Below are 16300 nucleotides of genomic sequence, written 5' to 3'. Positions count from 1 at the left end.
GAATCCTGGCAGTATGTATTTTTTTGCAGAATACCTACCTCTCTTTTCTTATTCCAGACTGTWCTCATTCTGCATACTAACCTCTGCAAGATTTTTAGTTTTGGATGATGTGGAATATAAATTGTGCCAAGTTCTCGTTCCAGACGGGGAATGCTTTCTCTAAGCATTGATTACAGGAAGACAAAGAAACAAATTCAGTCATCAGGAAACATACGAATCTGGTCTGTATTCCGCTTTTTCAAATCAAGGCTGAATGAAACATTTAAGAAGTAACTGCAGAACAGTAAGACTTCCCAGAAAGAATACTGGTGGAGTTAGACTTCTTCCAGGAACCACAAGCGAAAAGATTTAATCACCTCGCAGTAAGTGCAGCCTTCAGTTACCCTCTCTGCAAAGTCAACTAGTTTCACAGAAGCGAGTGAAGGCAGCTAAATCTTGCCAGTAAGTCTTAAATTTGCAAKACTAGCATTGCATGAAGTAAATGTTGCTGTGGACAGCCCCTGGGTAGGTGGTAAATTGCTTAACTTTTAACACTCTTGGACTCCTCTTGCAGAGCTTTACCCATCTGGGTGGGCAAAACCTGGTAACCTGGTCCTTTAACTAGAAAAATCATAGAGGGACTTTAGCCTCAGAAGGACTTCTTTCACAGTTTCTTTCTTTAAGTTTAAATTGGGATATGTTTGACTCCATCAAGATCAAATATAAGCAAGTTAGTTAAAATGAGGATTACATATCCACATATGTTAATCAGAATTTCATACTACATTTCATGAGAACAAGCATTTGCAAGACTGATCATCATAAAAAAATCTGCAATACAGATGATCCCATGATCAAAGTTCACACTGAGGCTTATCATAAGCATGGTTCAGCTGCTAAGGGTAACACACCAGCATAGTTCTGTCACACAGTCGTGCCCACGCAGCTCTCCTTGCAAACACTCTGCTTCCTTGGGGAAAGGAGCCTTCATGGCGTGGCCAGAACAATAKAAACAGGGTGCTGAAACCAGGCTGGTGAATTTTCTTAAATCAATAATCCTYCTCAACTCAAAAGCTAATATGCTTTGGATTTTTTCAGATTTTTTCAGCAGATACGTCAAGATTGTCTTAGTGTCATGAATAGTATAAAATTACAGACCAACTGAGCTGTCTGTATAAAAGACTAATACATTTTTCCTTGTCAAAACTAATGTCTAAATTTGTATTTCTTTTAAACTCTATGCCACCAAGAAAATCCATCTCTCAAGAGCTGTCTACATTCTTTATAACCCTCCATTTTTTCTCTGAAAGGAAACATATCTCTGGAGCACGAATTTTCAAAGCTTAGTACAATCTYCCTGAACTAGTAATTACACTCTACTTGTACTGCAGTCATTATTCTCAGATCGTTCTTATTCATTAACAGGCCATAATAGCTTTCTTTTCATACATGACTTTCTCCCACAGTTTGCCACACACTCCACAAATATTAAAATCTCAAAGCTCTTGTAACTTCAGAAGTTTGTGAACTGTCTACACTGATGAAAACATCTCTTCAGCAAGACTAATACAAGAGAACTATCCCACTGTAAAATATTTGAGCAACACAGAGTGCTTGTATTAGCAGACGAGCTGTCCTAACWCAGGCTCATTCTATACTTCAAAATATCAACGAATTCAGATGTATTTGATTCAGGTTTTTCTTCCTTACTTGAAGGTGAAATTGTCTTCTTGGCACAGACACTGCTGACAACAATCTCAAAGACACCAATTAGCCCAGCCAGAGAGCACAGCAGTTAACTCCAGAATCGAGTTAACTCGCTTAATATCATATAATATTAACACTCAATATCGAGAACACTATCTGGGGGCTATCAGAGCTTATTTTATAGCAGACAATTTGTGAGGTTTTGAGRAAAACAAAAAACCTATCAATAAAATCCGAAGTAACACAATTCAGTGAACCATGTTTCATAACATATATTCAAAGTAAGTTCTGAATCTTTGGATGTTAGTGCACAAACTTGCTTAATATTGCTTGCCATAAACTCAGTAAGATGGCGATTCCTGATAAACAGCTCTAACTGGAAAATGTCAGTCAGTAGATGACAGTGAGGCTTCCCAACAGATATAAACACATACAAAATCTAATACAAACATTAAATTTTCTTCACACACTCACATGTACACCCCCCCTACTATTCCAACTGAATTGTTTATTTTTAATCTGATTTAGTTGAACTGGTACAAACGCCTAGAGGACAAGAGCCAATGGTTGTATATTGGTATAGCTTGCATTATACACATTAACAGTGATCTGACACTGTTTTGTCCTTGGAAGGGTCTGCACCAGTTCCACTAAGTTGTTTCTTCACATTCGTTTTCAAATAAAGTTGATATAACTTCTGAACACAACCTGAAACTGAGAACAAGCAGAGGGGATGTGACACCAAAACCTGACTGTTTAAATAAATAATTTCTGATTCTTTGGAACGTTGTGGAGAATCCTGTCTTACAGGACTCAAAGTGCTTAGCGGAAAGGAGTCGGGAAAAGTAACAAGCTCAGCAAAAGTGCCACTTTGGTCTCAGAGAGCAAGCTGCATCCAACTACCCAGTAACATCTTCGAAAGTCAGTGGGAGGCAAGCAGCTAAATAGAAATCAAGTAGCTTTCACCTACGTGGGTGAAAGAGCCTACCCCATCCCTGTGCAAGTGATTCTTGCACCAGCAGCAAATCAGGAGGAGCTGGGAGGCACGACCCACTATTCCACTGAGGCGGGACAGAGCAGACCAGCCAATCCTCCCCAACAGACATCCTCAGCACCAGCAGAAACCAGAGCCCCGCAAGGGAAGCGCTCTGCTCAGCACTGCTTGCATCAGCAACACAGCACACAGCACACTGAATATCATCCATAACCTCTTTAGTAAAGGAGCTTTTTTTTTAAATTCTGAAATACCTTTTATGAAAAAACATACCGATCTACCTAATAAATGGTGACTAACAGTCATTTGAAGTTTAGCCTATCCCTTGGCCACTCAGACACATTTGTTGAAAGTGTGATTACACTTCAGTTAATTTCTGATCATGCAGAAAAAAACTAAGTTAGGAATGAGACTCAACATTCTAGTTATTTGTTCATTACACACAGTATAAAATGACTTCAAGAAAACTGTGATGATTCTTAAATACAATGATCCAGCAGATCAAAATTATCTATGGACTGACAATCTACAAAGCAAGGAAAACAGAGTCAATGAATATCAGAAACTTGGAGGAAACCAGAACAGTTAGAACAGTTAGCATTTTGCATTGTGCTAATTTTTTACTAAAATTCGTGCTCATGTTTGTCTAACATTGCACCAGTAAAGTCAGACTTCTGCCACTGATTTAAATGGGAACAGATTCAGAGCCTCCTTCACAATACAGTGACAAAACCAAATCCTATAGTCTGAAAAATATCCTTTTCAGTCAAACTATGACTGTAATGGGCTTTAAGAAGAGATCCTTGAAGAGTTGTGAAGTTGTCAGTTACTTTTAGTTTTCTGTCACAACCTCCAGCTAAATTCTCAACAAGAACTCCCTATGCTTTTCCAGTTCTTCTTCAACATATACTTCAGAATGGCCTGGGTATTTTGGTTCATAGAAATATTTAYTTGCCTAAACTCTTATGAACTACAGGCTACAGCAGCCCCTCCAAAATTTTCACCACTGTGAAGAGACTTTGCTAAGAACATGCTAACACAGGGCAGCCCATCATACTATTCCTCCAGCCCCATTTTACAACATTTCTCATCACATCTTGCCTTCACTGATAGTAATATACCTTTAAAAGAGCAAACATCAAATTGTGGTATTTTTCAGTTAAAGCTGATGACACAAACCTTCTGATGATATAAATCACTGTTTTAGCAATACTTTTGAACTGAAAGTGTCTTTACCTTGTTTCTATTTTAAAAAAGAGCCCCAAAAAATGAAATTAAATAAGACTGAAATGTTATTAATTATTGGATATAACTGGACATTTTAAAAGCATCAATACATAAATCCAACTAATTTCAGTATAATTTCTTGGAATTAAAATAATCTCAATTACATAACAATTAAGCAGATTTCCTCCCAGCCATAGAAATACAAAAAACACAAGGACTCCAATTCACACTGAACACTTTACCAAATAGTTTACCCCAGCACCTTGCAACTTAATGTCAATAACAACTTGTACACTCATTTTCTACCTGCAATCTACTACCCTTACACACAGAACAAAGAATCACCACAAAATACTACCTTCCCAATAGCAGATAAAAACAAAATTAGATGACCATAGAGGGTGCAGAGAACTAATTCTGAAAAAAGACTTTATATGCTTATCACAAATACCAGAACTTATATTTGTGTTCTGCAGGGCATAAAACAATCGCTGCAGGGATTAAGAGCGAATGCAGTTCTCTCACATGTGTACACCTCATGTGAAGAATTATGCAAAAATTATCAAAATGCCTGCAACTTTCAACATGTGGCTGCCTTCTATAGTTGCCAGGACACGGGGTTATCAGCAGCTTAGCTAGTGTCCAGYTTGGGATCCCAAGATAGCATTTTGKTTATTATATACATATGCTACTAGACATATCCCTCACGATTAAGACTGTAATAAGCCATTTAATCAATATTCACTCATTTTTCAGTATTTGCACTAATTCTATTTTTAAAAAAGCTGCCAGTGGTCCCTACATATGAGAACTCAGCCATTGTTTTCTTCACACTTTCAATCTGAATGCATATGCATATTTGACTATCACACTTCCACACAGACAAATAGGAACCATGTAAAAGCTGATACTGGTCATTATAAATAACAAACCCTTGCTCTTTAAAAAAAAAAAAAAAAAAAATACAGGTGTGTAACTGTTTCCCGCTATATCTTTGTTTTTAAGCATTTTGCAGTCCAAAATTCTACTGTCAGTGAAGTAAGCTTTTATGTATGTATTCTGGATTTATGCTAATTAAATTTTGAACTATCTGGCAAAAACAAATTTTTGACACAACTAAACCGAAAGTAATAAAACAGTAATAAAAATCCTGATCATAAGMAGTTTACAACTTGAAAGAAGGTAACAGACAGATAACAAACCAAGGCCAAGGCCACATATTGCCAAATATTCACATTTAACATCAATAAGCAGTTATGTGCAGCTTGATATCCCAATGAAGATTTAACATCCATATCACATTCCATCACATTTATGGCAGGCTAAACTGACATGTTCCAGGTGTAAGCCAACAAGTAACTGTCCATGGTTCAGAAAAGAAAAAAAAAACAAAAACAAAAACACCACTCTACTCTTTGAAACACTTAGTAGACCTCTGCTAGTCCCAAGATGAATAACTGTGCTGGTCTGGTAAAACAGACCTATTCCAGAGAGGCACATCACAATTTCCCTGAGAACACGTTATGATACAAATGTTTCCAATTTTGGAAGCTAACAGTTTTCTGCTGAGAGTTTATAAAGCTCTTTTTTTTCCTTTGGTCTTCTGAGGCAGAGCTCAGACGGTTGTCATCAGTGGTGCAGATTGCAGACCTGTAGCTAAAGGTGTCCACCACGTATCAATACTAGCTCCAGTCGTGGAGGTAGTCACTTATTCATCAGTGACATGGATGATGGGACAGAGCAAACCCTCAGCAAGTTTGCTGATGATACAAAACTGGGAGGAGTGGCTGATCCCCCAGAGGCTGTGYCGCCATTCAGAGGGACCTCAACAGGCTGCAGAGATGGGAAGAGAGGAACCTCACGAAGTCCAACACAGCAAAGTCCAAAGTCCTGCACCTAGGGAGGAATAACCCCAGACAGCAGGACAAGCTAGAGGATGACCTGCTGGGAAGCAGCTCTGCAGAGGACGACCTGGGAGTCCTGGTGGAACATGCCAGTATACAAAACCTAGAAGATGAACTGTAGCTCTTCTGCTATTACAAGCCAAATATCCTGTCTCTAAAGAAAGCAACTAAAGGCCAGAGATTTACAGTAGTAAGGTTACATCTGCAATATACAGCTGTTCTCACGTGAGCCAAACGAGCAACATGGGCATGACCCGGAAAACAAAAGCAACTACTTGCTATTGTGACAGTTTCAGGAAAATAAAACCTAGTGCATGAGTGTTAAAACAACAGCACAAGAACACACAAAACACTACTTCTGTCCAACTACTGTTCACAATTTCTATCACTAACAAAACAATAAACACATCTAAACCTAATTCTAAAATTAAATTCCAACATTAAACCAAATTTAATTCCAGTGCTATCGAAGCATTATCACCTAATACATTATTGTTGTAGCAGATGGAAAAAAATTAACTGTGTAATAGAATTTAGGGTTCTTTAAGGTCTTTTCATAAATGTGTTACTTAGTTTAAAATCCACACAGAAGTGAAAAAAAACTGAAAACCAGCAGGCTCCACCTTTTTCACCTTCACAATTTACAAAATCGGGAGCAATTCTTTTTGGCTAAGGGATACCAGAAGTTTCTATACTGACACTGTTCACTGTTCCATAGCAAATTTGTACCTAAGATTATACTGATTTTTGATTCAACAGYGAAGGAAGGAAAAATTTAAAATCTTATACAAAAGTTAAAAAAAARRAAAAAAAAAGTGTTTGTTTATTGGGAGAGAAATTTGTTCTCTTCAGCATGAAACAAAGCATTGCATTTTTACAACAGACCAAAAGGGCTGAGTTAGTAAAACAGAGAGAGGGAGTTGACAGTATCCTTCTTTTATTTCATTAAGACTTTAGCTATTAATTAGCACACTTATCTTRCACTGGAAAACCTATGTTCAGGTCCCTCCTTCAGGTCAGAATTTGAATGGCATACCATAAATAAAGTCTGGGTTCCTAACAAAAGGAAAGAAAACACTAAACAGATGGTCATGAACAGAAAATTTGTGTACTTTTTTTTCCAACAGAAATGTAGATATTCTGTAATCATTTCTCTGAAGACTGTATTAAAAAAAAAAAGAGTCAAGATTGTATAGGACCATCTCAATTTTAACACGGYCTTTGGTGCAATACAGTGATTGTATGTTTAAAGACATTTTCTTTCCCCAAAAACCTTGCTTTGTAATCTGGAAAATGAACGGCAGTCACTCCKGAACCTACGCGCATCTGGTGGATAGAATCTGAACAACGGGAGGGAGCGCGTGCCTACTGGCAAGAGGCAACAAGGAAGCTGTAAAGCACTCAGTTCCTAACATTTCCAGACACACAAATAAAATGTTGCAATAATAAATTATAAAAACAAGTAAATAAGTACAATTATAAACAATAAAATATACCAGATCTGATGCATTTTTGACATACTTTAGCTTCTTTTCCCTTTCCTCTTGCTAATTCTGCCAAAAATGAGAACACTAACTTTTAATGTGTGATGCCAAGATTTCTGAGCTTGCTTTGATTCTCTATGCTATTAAAGACGTGGAAGAAACATCCCGAAAAAGCATTCTGCATTTCATAAGTCAGTCTAAAGTGTTTCTAATTAAGGAGGACACTTTCTTGGTTTTAGCAAAATAAAGCAAATAATATTCACTATCTCAAGAATGGCCAGATTATTTCATCTTAGTATATTTTGTCTAGCTAGAGAAAAGGCAGTTCGTGTAATTTCCAACTCCTGCCAGAAACAGGCAAACTCAAGTAAAGACTAAATAATTTCCATGTATTTGTTTCAAAATGCAAGGTATAAAAAAATATTATTGCAAAATGGACAACACTGAGGGCAAAGTTCCAAGCATAGTGTTTCAGAAACTGCAACCATTTAGGGGAATGTGTATTGACAAGTTCCATATGTTCGAGTATGCGCTATCAGGCTTAACAATAYGGTATTCAGTCAGCTGCAATTTTCAGCAATGGTTGATACCTGATGACAAATTCCATTCTAGTAAGAAGATTCCTTCCCCTCCCTGTGCCAAGCAGTGTTTAAAGAGATAGAGTTTCAGTAAACATAAYTTACTTGAAGGTAATACCACCAATCATGGCAAATATTTTATCACAAATTAGCTAAAAGGGACTCAAAAAGAAAAGCCATATTGTCTGGATGACATTGGTTGAGAACCATCAGCAGCCTGGTTTCTGAGCTAGTGCAGCTTAGGTAGAAACATCTGGTATGCTGAAGGATGCCACAGCATGTTTACAAACCGGAGGCAGTTGAACCTCTCGCAAATATTTTTTTTTTAATTAATTTGAAAAATGTTTAGACACTTTTGTTCCTGAAAGCATTACCATCACTCCACTGACTATGCTAATGGTTCTACTGCTATTAAAATACATGTAGGCGCCAAGCAGACAACTGCCCCATTTTCCAGCCTATTTAACAAGTTGAAAACATAACTCTACTTGTTCTTTATTTCCTTGTTACAATAAACTTGCGTAAAGAAGGGTGAAACTTTCTGGAAGAAAGAATACATTTTGAAAAGAATCAGTTATCCCATTTAACACTCCTATTTTCAAGAAAATTCTAAAAATKATTAATTATTTCTTACATTTACAGAAGGCTACTCTATGAAAATAATAAAATACATTCTGTATATTATTTGTAGAATTCACTTATTACAAGTAATACAAACCTACAAATCGCTAAAGGTTTTTGAAAAGCAAAGGGCAAAAGATCAGGAGAGTTCACTTATTTTCGTATCAGAAATGATCATGAAGCATTCTCTTCCCTCCTCTCTCAGTAAGAGAAAAACTCTTGGGAGCAGAAATCAAGTTCAAAATGAAAGACTACGCCGGGTTGGTTAATAGGGAGAAAAAAAGAAAATCTAACAAACATTGACAAATCTTGATTTAAAAAGCACTGAAGAACAATACAAAATACTGTGAAATTTATTTATAGAATGCAAAAAATATCTTCATTAACATGGTTACTTTGCTCTCAACCTAGTTAAGGAAGATTTCAGCAAGTACTGTCTCACAGAGCAAGTACTAGGTCAKAAGATCAAAGACAACTGCTTCATTTGCTGGTCCTGAAAGCCACATGAAGCAAGTTGTTTTTGGCAGAAACCTCAAATACAACATTTTTATTATGAGGAAGATTTTTATTGTCCTCATTCTCAAGAAAGGGGTGACATAGCCATCCTAAACTGGAAAAAAACAAGACATTGGTTCAATTGGCATCTAAAGGCGATGGAATCTTAGTGCTACCTGTGGTGACTGACAGCTTGCCCAGATAAAGGAACAGCAACTAGCATGACACACTCAAGCAAAGAGTTTCTTAAGGACATTTTGCCCAAGAACAATTTCATTCAGTGGTCCAGCTACAAGTTAATGTAAAAAAAAATGACCAATTAGTTTGCTGAATATTYTGAAAGCGACAAGAAAAGGAGGAGCAGTACCACCTCTCCACTGAATTCCATTTCAGCTGTCATGCTGCTCATGGTGACACATTTTTCCAGAACATTTTTTCAGATTGCTTTGCTCATCAATAGAGCTCAGGGTTCAAAAAAAGTTACAGCACCAGCGTGATTGAGGCACTAAGACTGGGTACCAAGAGATGTGAGTTTCCATCTCTGCCTCTGACTCTGTTTCATCAAAAGCAGCCCCCTATCTGCCTTCAGAACAGAGACTACCTTTCCCCATGTTATCTGTAATACTTAATGCTGTACAGATACATTAATATTCTGAACACTGTTGTAGCACATACTGCAAAAAAATGGCAAAGACATGAAAACAAAAACATAAAAGTGGTGATGTGTTAAACTGCAATTACTACAAAGTAGCAATTTACTACTTTGCACTTGCATTTGCAAATTAAAATTTAAAAGACAAGTTGCATTACAAGAGCACGCACTATCAGAATTTTTTTTTTATTTTGTATTAAGAAATACAATGCTGTAAAATATTTATCATCCTTACTGCAAATATGTTATTCCCACCAATTCTACCAGGAATACGATGAACTTTTAAATAGAAAATAGACTGTGACATAATGCTGCTGTTCTACTMCTCTGTAAAAATGCCATTACTGTTTTTCAAGCAGATGAAATTCCTTAAACAACAAAAAAAAAAGACAAAAATCCTAAACAAAATTGATCTTTAATACTATCTCTGTGCTAATTTCATTCATATAGCATATTCCATGAAATTCATACTTTGATTCAGCCACAAAGCTTTCAGGATCTTAAATGTTTTCAGTGTTGGTTTAAAAGTGCTCACACAGTAGGGTGGAAGAACCTAATTCAACCTCAGCAGATGCTGCCAGAAAGCCTGCCAGAGGCTCACTGCCCCTGCTCTGCCAGAAATTTACAGAGCAAACAGTAGTGCAGGTGACAAAGGCTGGTGATGCTAGAAATAAATTATTGTTTATATCTTCAGTACTAGTAACCACTTTCAAGTCTCATTCTACCACACGCATACACTGTTTTGTATTTAAAAATAAGCAGCTTACAGACATCTTCAACAGTGTTAAAAAATAAATCAATAAATGGTTCTCAATTCAATCTATAATCTGAGTGTAATACCTTTTTTCTTAGGATCAGCTATCCAAAACAACCAATTGCTGCATATTTATTAATTACCCATACAAGAGATGATAGCCAGCACAAAATTCACTCTCCTAATTGACATGAAGAACAGCAAGAAATGATTTATAGGGCTTGTCTATACAAGACATTTATTGCAAAAAGGATTAGGGCATGGATTTTAAAGCACAATAACTCTTCTGTACTAGAAATACTGCTGTTGGGTCTAGCTTAATTATTAGAAGYGGATTAAACCGAGCCACATGAAAGGAACTGTCGGCAAAGAACAACAGTCTTCACAAGCAAGAAGTGTGGCTTCCGTTACACAAAGATGACACATGTAGCTCCAGCATACACACAASGAGCACAGTTTGATCTAAGATAACCTTCCTCCTACCCCCCACCCCCGTTCTTTTTTTTATGTAGTCCTCTTTCATAGTTTCTCAAAATATAAATCAAGTACGGATTTTTTTACAATGCAATGCTTTACCTAGACTGTTTTCAAACCTTTCATTTTCTTGTGGAAGTACATTATCTTCCATTGCCAGACAGGCTTTTCACTAAATTATCCTGAGAAAGTAAGAAACAATGTGGCTTTTCTCATTCATTCCCATATTCTTAAATACTCCTACATTCTGAAACAAGTAGACTTCCATATTGGAGAGGAATGTAAGTTAAGTGTTACTATAAAATCAGCACAGGATAAGTACAGAATGAAAATATTCCCTAATATTTGAACATTGGCTGCACATCACAATCATGGAAGGAAGAACTGTACCTTCAGTAATTCTTTGTCTTTACTGAAATTTTACCAGCTTAAACTGCGATTTTTTTAAAATAGATAACTTGAATCTTCAACATATAAGAAATGAGAACAGCCCCAGAAAGAATACAGTAGGGAAAGAGGAGGCACATAAGAATAATGACTAGCATGAAGCATCTCATTGTAAAGTATCTGATTTGCAAAAACTGAGTACCCACAATCCAGCTACAGCATCGTTAGAAAGACAGTATGTATACCACATGCTTCACAGATGCTCACTTCATATAAAGCACAATTGTGCAATACAGAAAAGAACAGTAAAACTTTACAGAGGCAACTTAGAGATGGTATAGTTGCACATTACCTACTCCGGCACAGAATGGCTGCTCATATCCAGCACAGACCTCCCACAGCCTCTCCCCTCGCAGCAGGCRAGGGGCCCATTAGTGACAAGCCTGCAAGATGACCAGCTGATGACATGAGGGTGCGTTTTGTCCCTATGGAAATGAAAGACCCAGTTTGGATAAGGGATAAACAGTGAATTCCACTAGAAAGTGACTTTGTCCTCTTTTAGTACCTCGAAAGGAATGTCTATGTATCTTTATTTGGTTAATTTTTTAAAAACTTACTAATCCATTACACTAAGACCTAAAAACTAAAGTTTATATCAAAGTGGTAATAGTTATAAATGCAAAATTATTGTAATCACTTGTTTTCCATGATTAATCATTTTCTTAACACAGTAGTTAACCAAATGAGTTTCATAAACAAACCTGATAACAAGTGTAGAATGATTTAAACTGGCAGTTGTTGAAATAACTGCCAGCATAGTTCACACACAAAAAAAAGTGTAATTGAAAATAATGCATAGCGCAAACATCACTGAAGGCGAACCTATCACCTTATTGACATTGGCGCAACAGAAAAAAAGAAAAAAATGGTCAGGTTCAAGTTTGCTTAAAGAAATCAACAAACCAATAGTAATYCTGGGAAATCTAAATAGTCATACATCATAATATGCTTAAATATTGGTAAGTTTAAGAGATATGTTTTAAACAGAATGTAATTTGCATATACATTAACATTCTTCTACGTTACTTGGCTCTACAGTGACTGCTCTATAGAAGTAAGATTCTTGATGTCAGAAAGAATCAAGTTTATAAATAATGACAATGTTCCTTCTCAAAATATATTTAGACAAGTAAGAATAAAATGAAATCCCTATCAGCTTCAGGAAATAAACCCCACTCTTATCAGAAACTTGTATTACRCTGCTTGGATTCAGTAAGTGCACTTGAATGTTGCTAATTCACAGAATGAGTTTGAGTTTGGACCTAGGATGAGATTAAAGCCTATCAAGGTGCAAAAGTTTGTAATTTAATATATCTGTCAGAGGATCAAGAACTCACACACAAATACTACTAATACATTTAAGAAAGTAGCAGCAAAAATTATTGATAGGTATGAATAAGAGACCACCAATTTCAACTAGTTTTGTATCTTATGTATCTCATTTCAAAAATACTACGTTAATATTATACACATATTTCTTTCCTCAAAATGAATTAGACAGCAGAAAAAAAAGGTTAAGACTGCATTCACCCCTCTTATAAAAAATTCAATTGTAAAGAACTTTGAAAAGGAATAATTCTGAGTGATTATAGTTTAAATGGGTGGTATCTTAATGCTTAAAACGATCTTTAAAAAGTGACAAATCAGTTGTATTCCACTCTTACAGAGCATATAGCTCAGATTAGAATATCTGAAGTAAACTGCATTATTTTTAGAAGCAGTATTATTGCCTCATTGGAATCTASCCACTAGTTACTTGATAGTATTTTCCTGTCAGTATAGTATATGGCTGCATTTCCTTCACTCCCCATTCAAAAGCAAGACAAAATTTCAAGTGCAAAAGGCACGAAGGACATCCGGATTTATCTGTTACATAGATTTATATTCCAGAAGAAAAATAAAAATATCATCTAAGGCAAAAATATTTCACAAACTTAATGAATCTGAAATCTCTATTCAAAACTTAGCAAGTTGGAAACTTCATGTGATATCATTATTAATGACAAAGAACATGTTGAAATGTTTTTTTCTAGTTAATCAACAATAAAATTATCTGGMTATATTACCTAAATAAAAGAAACATCACCGAAATAAAAATCAGTGGCTTGTTCAGACACCAAATATCTAAAAATAATCTTACTGGGGACGGGGGGGGACGGGGGAGAGAGTGCCAGAAGAAAGAAAGAAAAAAAAAAAAGCTGCACATCAGGTCATACCTGGAATTAGAAACACTATGCAGGATTCTAGTCAGCAGAGAAGAGCAATAGGGGATACAGAGAAGCACCACTGTGAAAACTCCAAGAGCATTATGCCAGGCATAACTGCTAAACTCAGGATTAAAACCAACTTCAACCTGCCATCACCCGTTCAACAATACTGAACGAAGTCTGACTGATGCTGTTTCCACGAAAGCTAAGTCGTGGCACAAGAGAGCACTAGTTCAGTTATTATTCAGGACTACTTATAACTTCCTTTTAGCAGCTTTTTATTATTATTATTATTATATTTTAGCTCTCTTGATGCACAAGTATACAACAACAACAGGACAAATTCAGAAACAGCACAAGTTATAAGCTTCAGAGTAGCATAAATCTAATTAAGCACTAAGACTAAAGGAATGTAAATGACAACCAGATACGCATCTACTTCCTCACAGGTAAATTGCAGTGAATTAGATTTCTTCTGGATTCTCTAAATCCAGCCCAGTGTTCCTATGCCGTGGATCTCAAAATCAAAGTCAAACTAGAGTCTTGGGCAGTAGTCAACCAAAACAGATGCATTTAAAACTAAAGAAAATTGAGAACATTAAAACACATACACACACAAATATATATATATATACACACACACTTACATATATGTATTTATGTATTTGTGTGTATATATTTTAGTGTGTAATAAACATATAGTTTATAAATATAACTATATACTGTATAATAAATACATATTTATATTTTTATATACATATATATATATATATATACACACACACAACACACACAAAAAAAGGAAACAGTCTAAAAATTTTCCCCTTCTACAGATGTGCAAGTTAGTTTAGAAGAGAAATTCCCCAGGCCAAAATCATAGTTAAAATAGTTTCTTTGGTACTTTCAGCACTGTTCATTTTGTCAGTTAGAGTCAATAACTGTAGTAATTAACTAAATCATCCCACTATAATGGGATCAGTAAAGGTTAGTTCTTATCCAGAAGGTAAACATGAAAAAACAGCAAAATCAACATCCTTTATAAAGCAAAAAGCCATTTATATAGAAGAGCTTATCAGAATATGAAATCTTAGTTTTTCAAACTTCTCAGACACTGAGCTACAGTTGTCTTTACCATTTGAATGTGCACAAAAATTCTGCGATTTGTTCTCCAAATATACAGTGTCTGCTTACTATTTCAATTACTTTAAGAAGTTGATTAGCAGCAGCAACAAATCAATTTTTTTATTCAAAATACAAAGCCTTGACCTTTCAAAAAAAAAGCTTATCTACTAGAAGAACAACTAAACACTAAAAAAAGTTTCATCCATCTTAAAAGGCAATTTTATGCACAGAAGCTATATATGAAAGCAGTTTAAAATCCACAATACCATTTTTTTCTAGTTAGCATCTGTTCAGGCTGATGGTTGAGGTCCATACATTCCCTGTATCAGTTATCCCATCTTAGATATTTGCTAGAAATCTTAAAAGCAGAAATACTACCCAAATGATTGACAATATGACACTCTACAGTTGCAGCTGATACCTTTTACAATGTCAACACCCCATATGCATCTTTTCGTAACAGTGAAAGCAAAATGAAATGCTCATTAGTAATGATATAATCTACCTTTTAGTTTTTATACATTGAAAATGAATCTTCGTAATCCTTCTACGCAGGCCCATTTCTGTGTTTTTAGGAGGGAACAGTTCTAACTGGTATTACTTGGGAGTGTTTAAGTTCTCAGATCTTCGAGTCTGACAGGAGCTCCATTACAATTGTTTTTTGTCTATTAATGATGCATTTGCATCATTAGGAAAAGAAAGATACCTTTATTTGGATTGCTAGGTACACTTTAAAAATAGCAAGAATGATTCTCTCTTGTATACCAAACAATTTAAATGCAACATATAGCTTTTGCACCTCCGGAGAAAGCTCTTTTAAGGACTTCGGAAAACATTTTTCTACATGTCTTAGATTCAGTAAGCTGCAAAGGTCAATAAAGCCAGTGTCTACTCTGCTATACATTGCAAAAAAAAAAAAGCATCTGGATCCAGCAGAGATTTACATTTCAGACTTACGTTTCTCGTCATCAGCATGTACTAGAGATGCTGCTCTCGACAAAACATCCAATGGAGTCTCCATTCCTCACTGGATCCTAGAAAATTCAGAGTCAAAGTCTTGAATTGTACAAAGTTACAATAGTACAGTTATTTGGTCATTAAATTACAAATCCTAAATATGCTGCCATCTTACCTACAACCACTACAAAATCATCTTTCTTTATACAGGCTATCTTCTTTTGCACTGAAGTATTTCAGTATTAGAGAAAACTTTGTTTTCTTTGGTAATCTCTCCCTCTATTCTTTTCAAAGAGTAAACTCACTGAATCATTACCACAGCACACTACATTGTATGCTACTTGTTCCAGTAYGCACACATCAGGTTTTATAGAACAAAGTAATAAACAACAACAGAATAACAGGGAAAAGAATAAAAAATCCAGACTTCTGCTGTTCTCTTCATGTCATATCAATGACTTGTTTTTAATAAATTCTCTGTTATCAAAAACAAAGAAACATCAGTATTAGCTTTCCTACTTAGTCTTCATTCAAAATAAAAGACCAGTTCTCAAGCACCTCACTGAAGCTGATGACCACCACTGCTCCTGTACTTTGCAACAACTTATCTGCTATACTTTAAGTTTTTTTCCCTCTGACATGCCTTCCTTCCATCCCAATCAACAGCTATTTCAGACAGAGGTGTCTACTGTTTAGCT

The 16300-nt window shown here is 35.8% G+C and overlaps 1 protein-coding gene across 1 annotated transcript in view; it reads right to left on the bottom strand.

Annotated features, from left to right (window-relative positions):
- Window positions 1–15679, bottom strand: part of VGLL4 (vestigial like family member 4) — a 79841-nt gene extending 64162 nt beyond the window's left edge. Inside the window, exon 1 of the mRNA XM_085302448.1 lies at window positions 15603–15679. Coding sequence (XP_085158574.1) covers window positions 15603–15666 — 64 coding nt within the window. The 5' untranslated portion in view covers window positions 15667–15679. The remainder of the gene's footprint in view (window positions 1–15602) is intronic.
- Between the last annotated feature and the right edge of the window lie 621 nt (window positions 15680–16300).

This window comes from Rhea americana, unplaced genomic scaffold (genome assembly GCF_003343005.1).
Source record: "Rhea americana isolate MKP2758 unplaced genomic scaffold, rheAme1 scaffold_19, whole genome shotgun sequence".
NCBI lineage: Eukaryota > Metazoa > Chordata > Aves > Rheiformes > Rheidae > Rhea > Rhea americana.
This window is presented reverse-complemented; position numbering and strand designations above follow the sequence as displayed.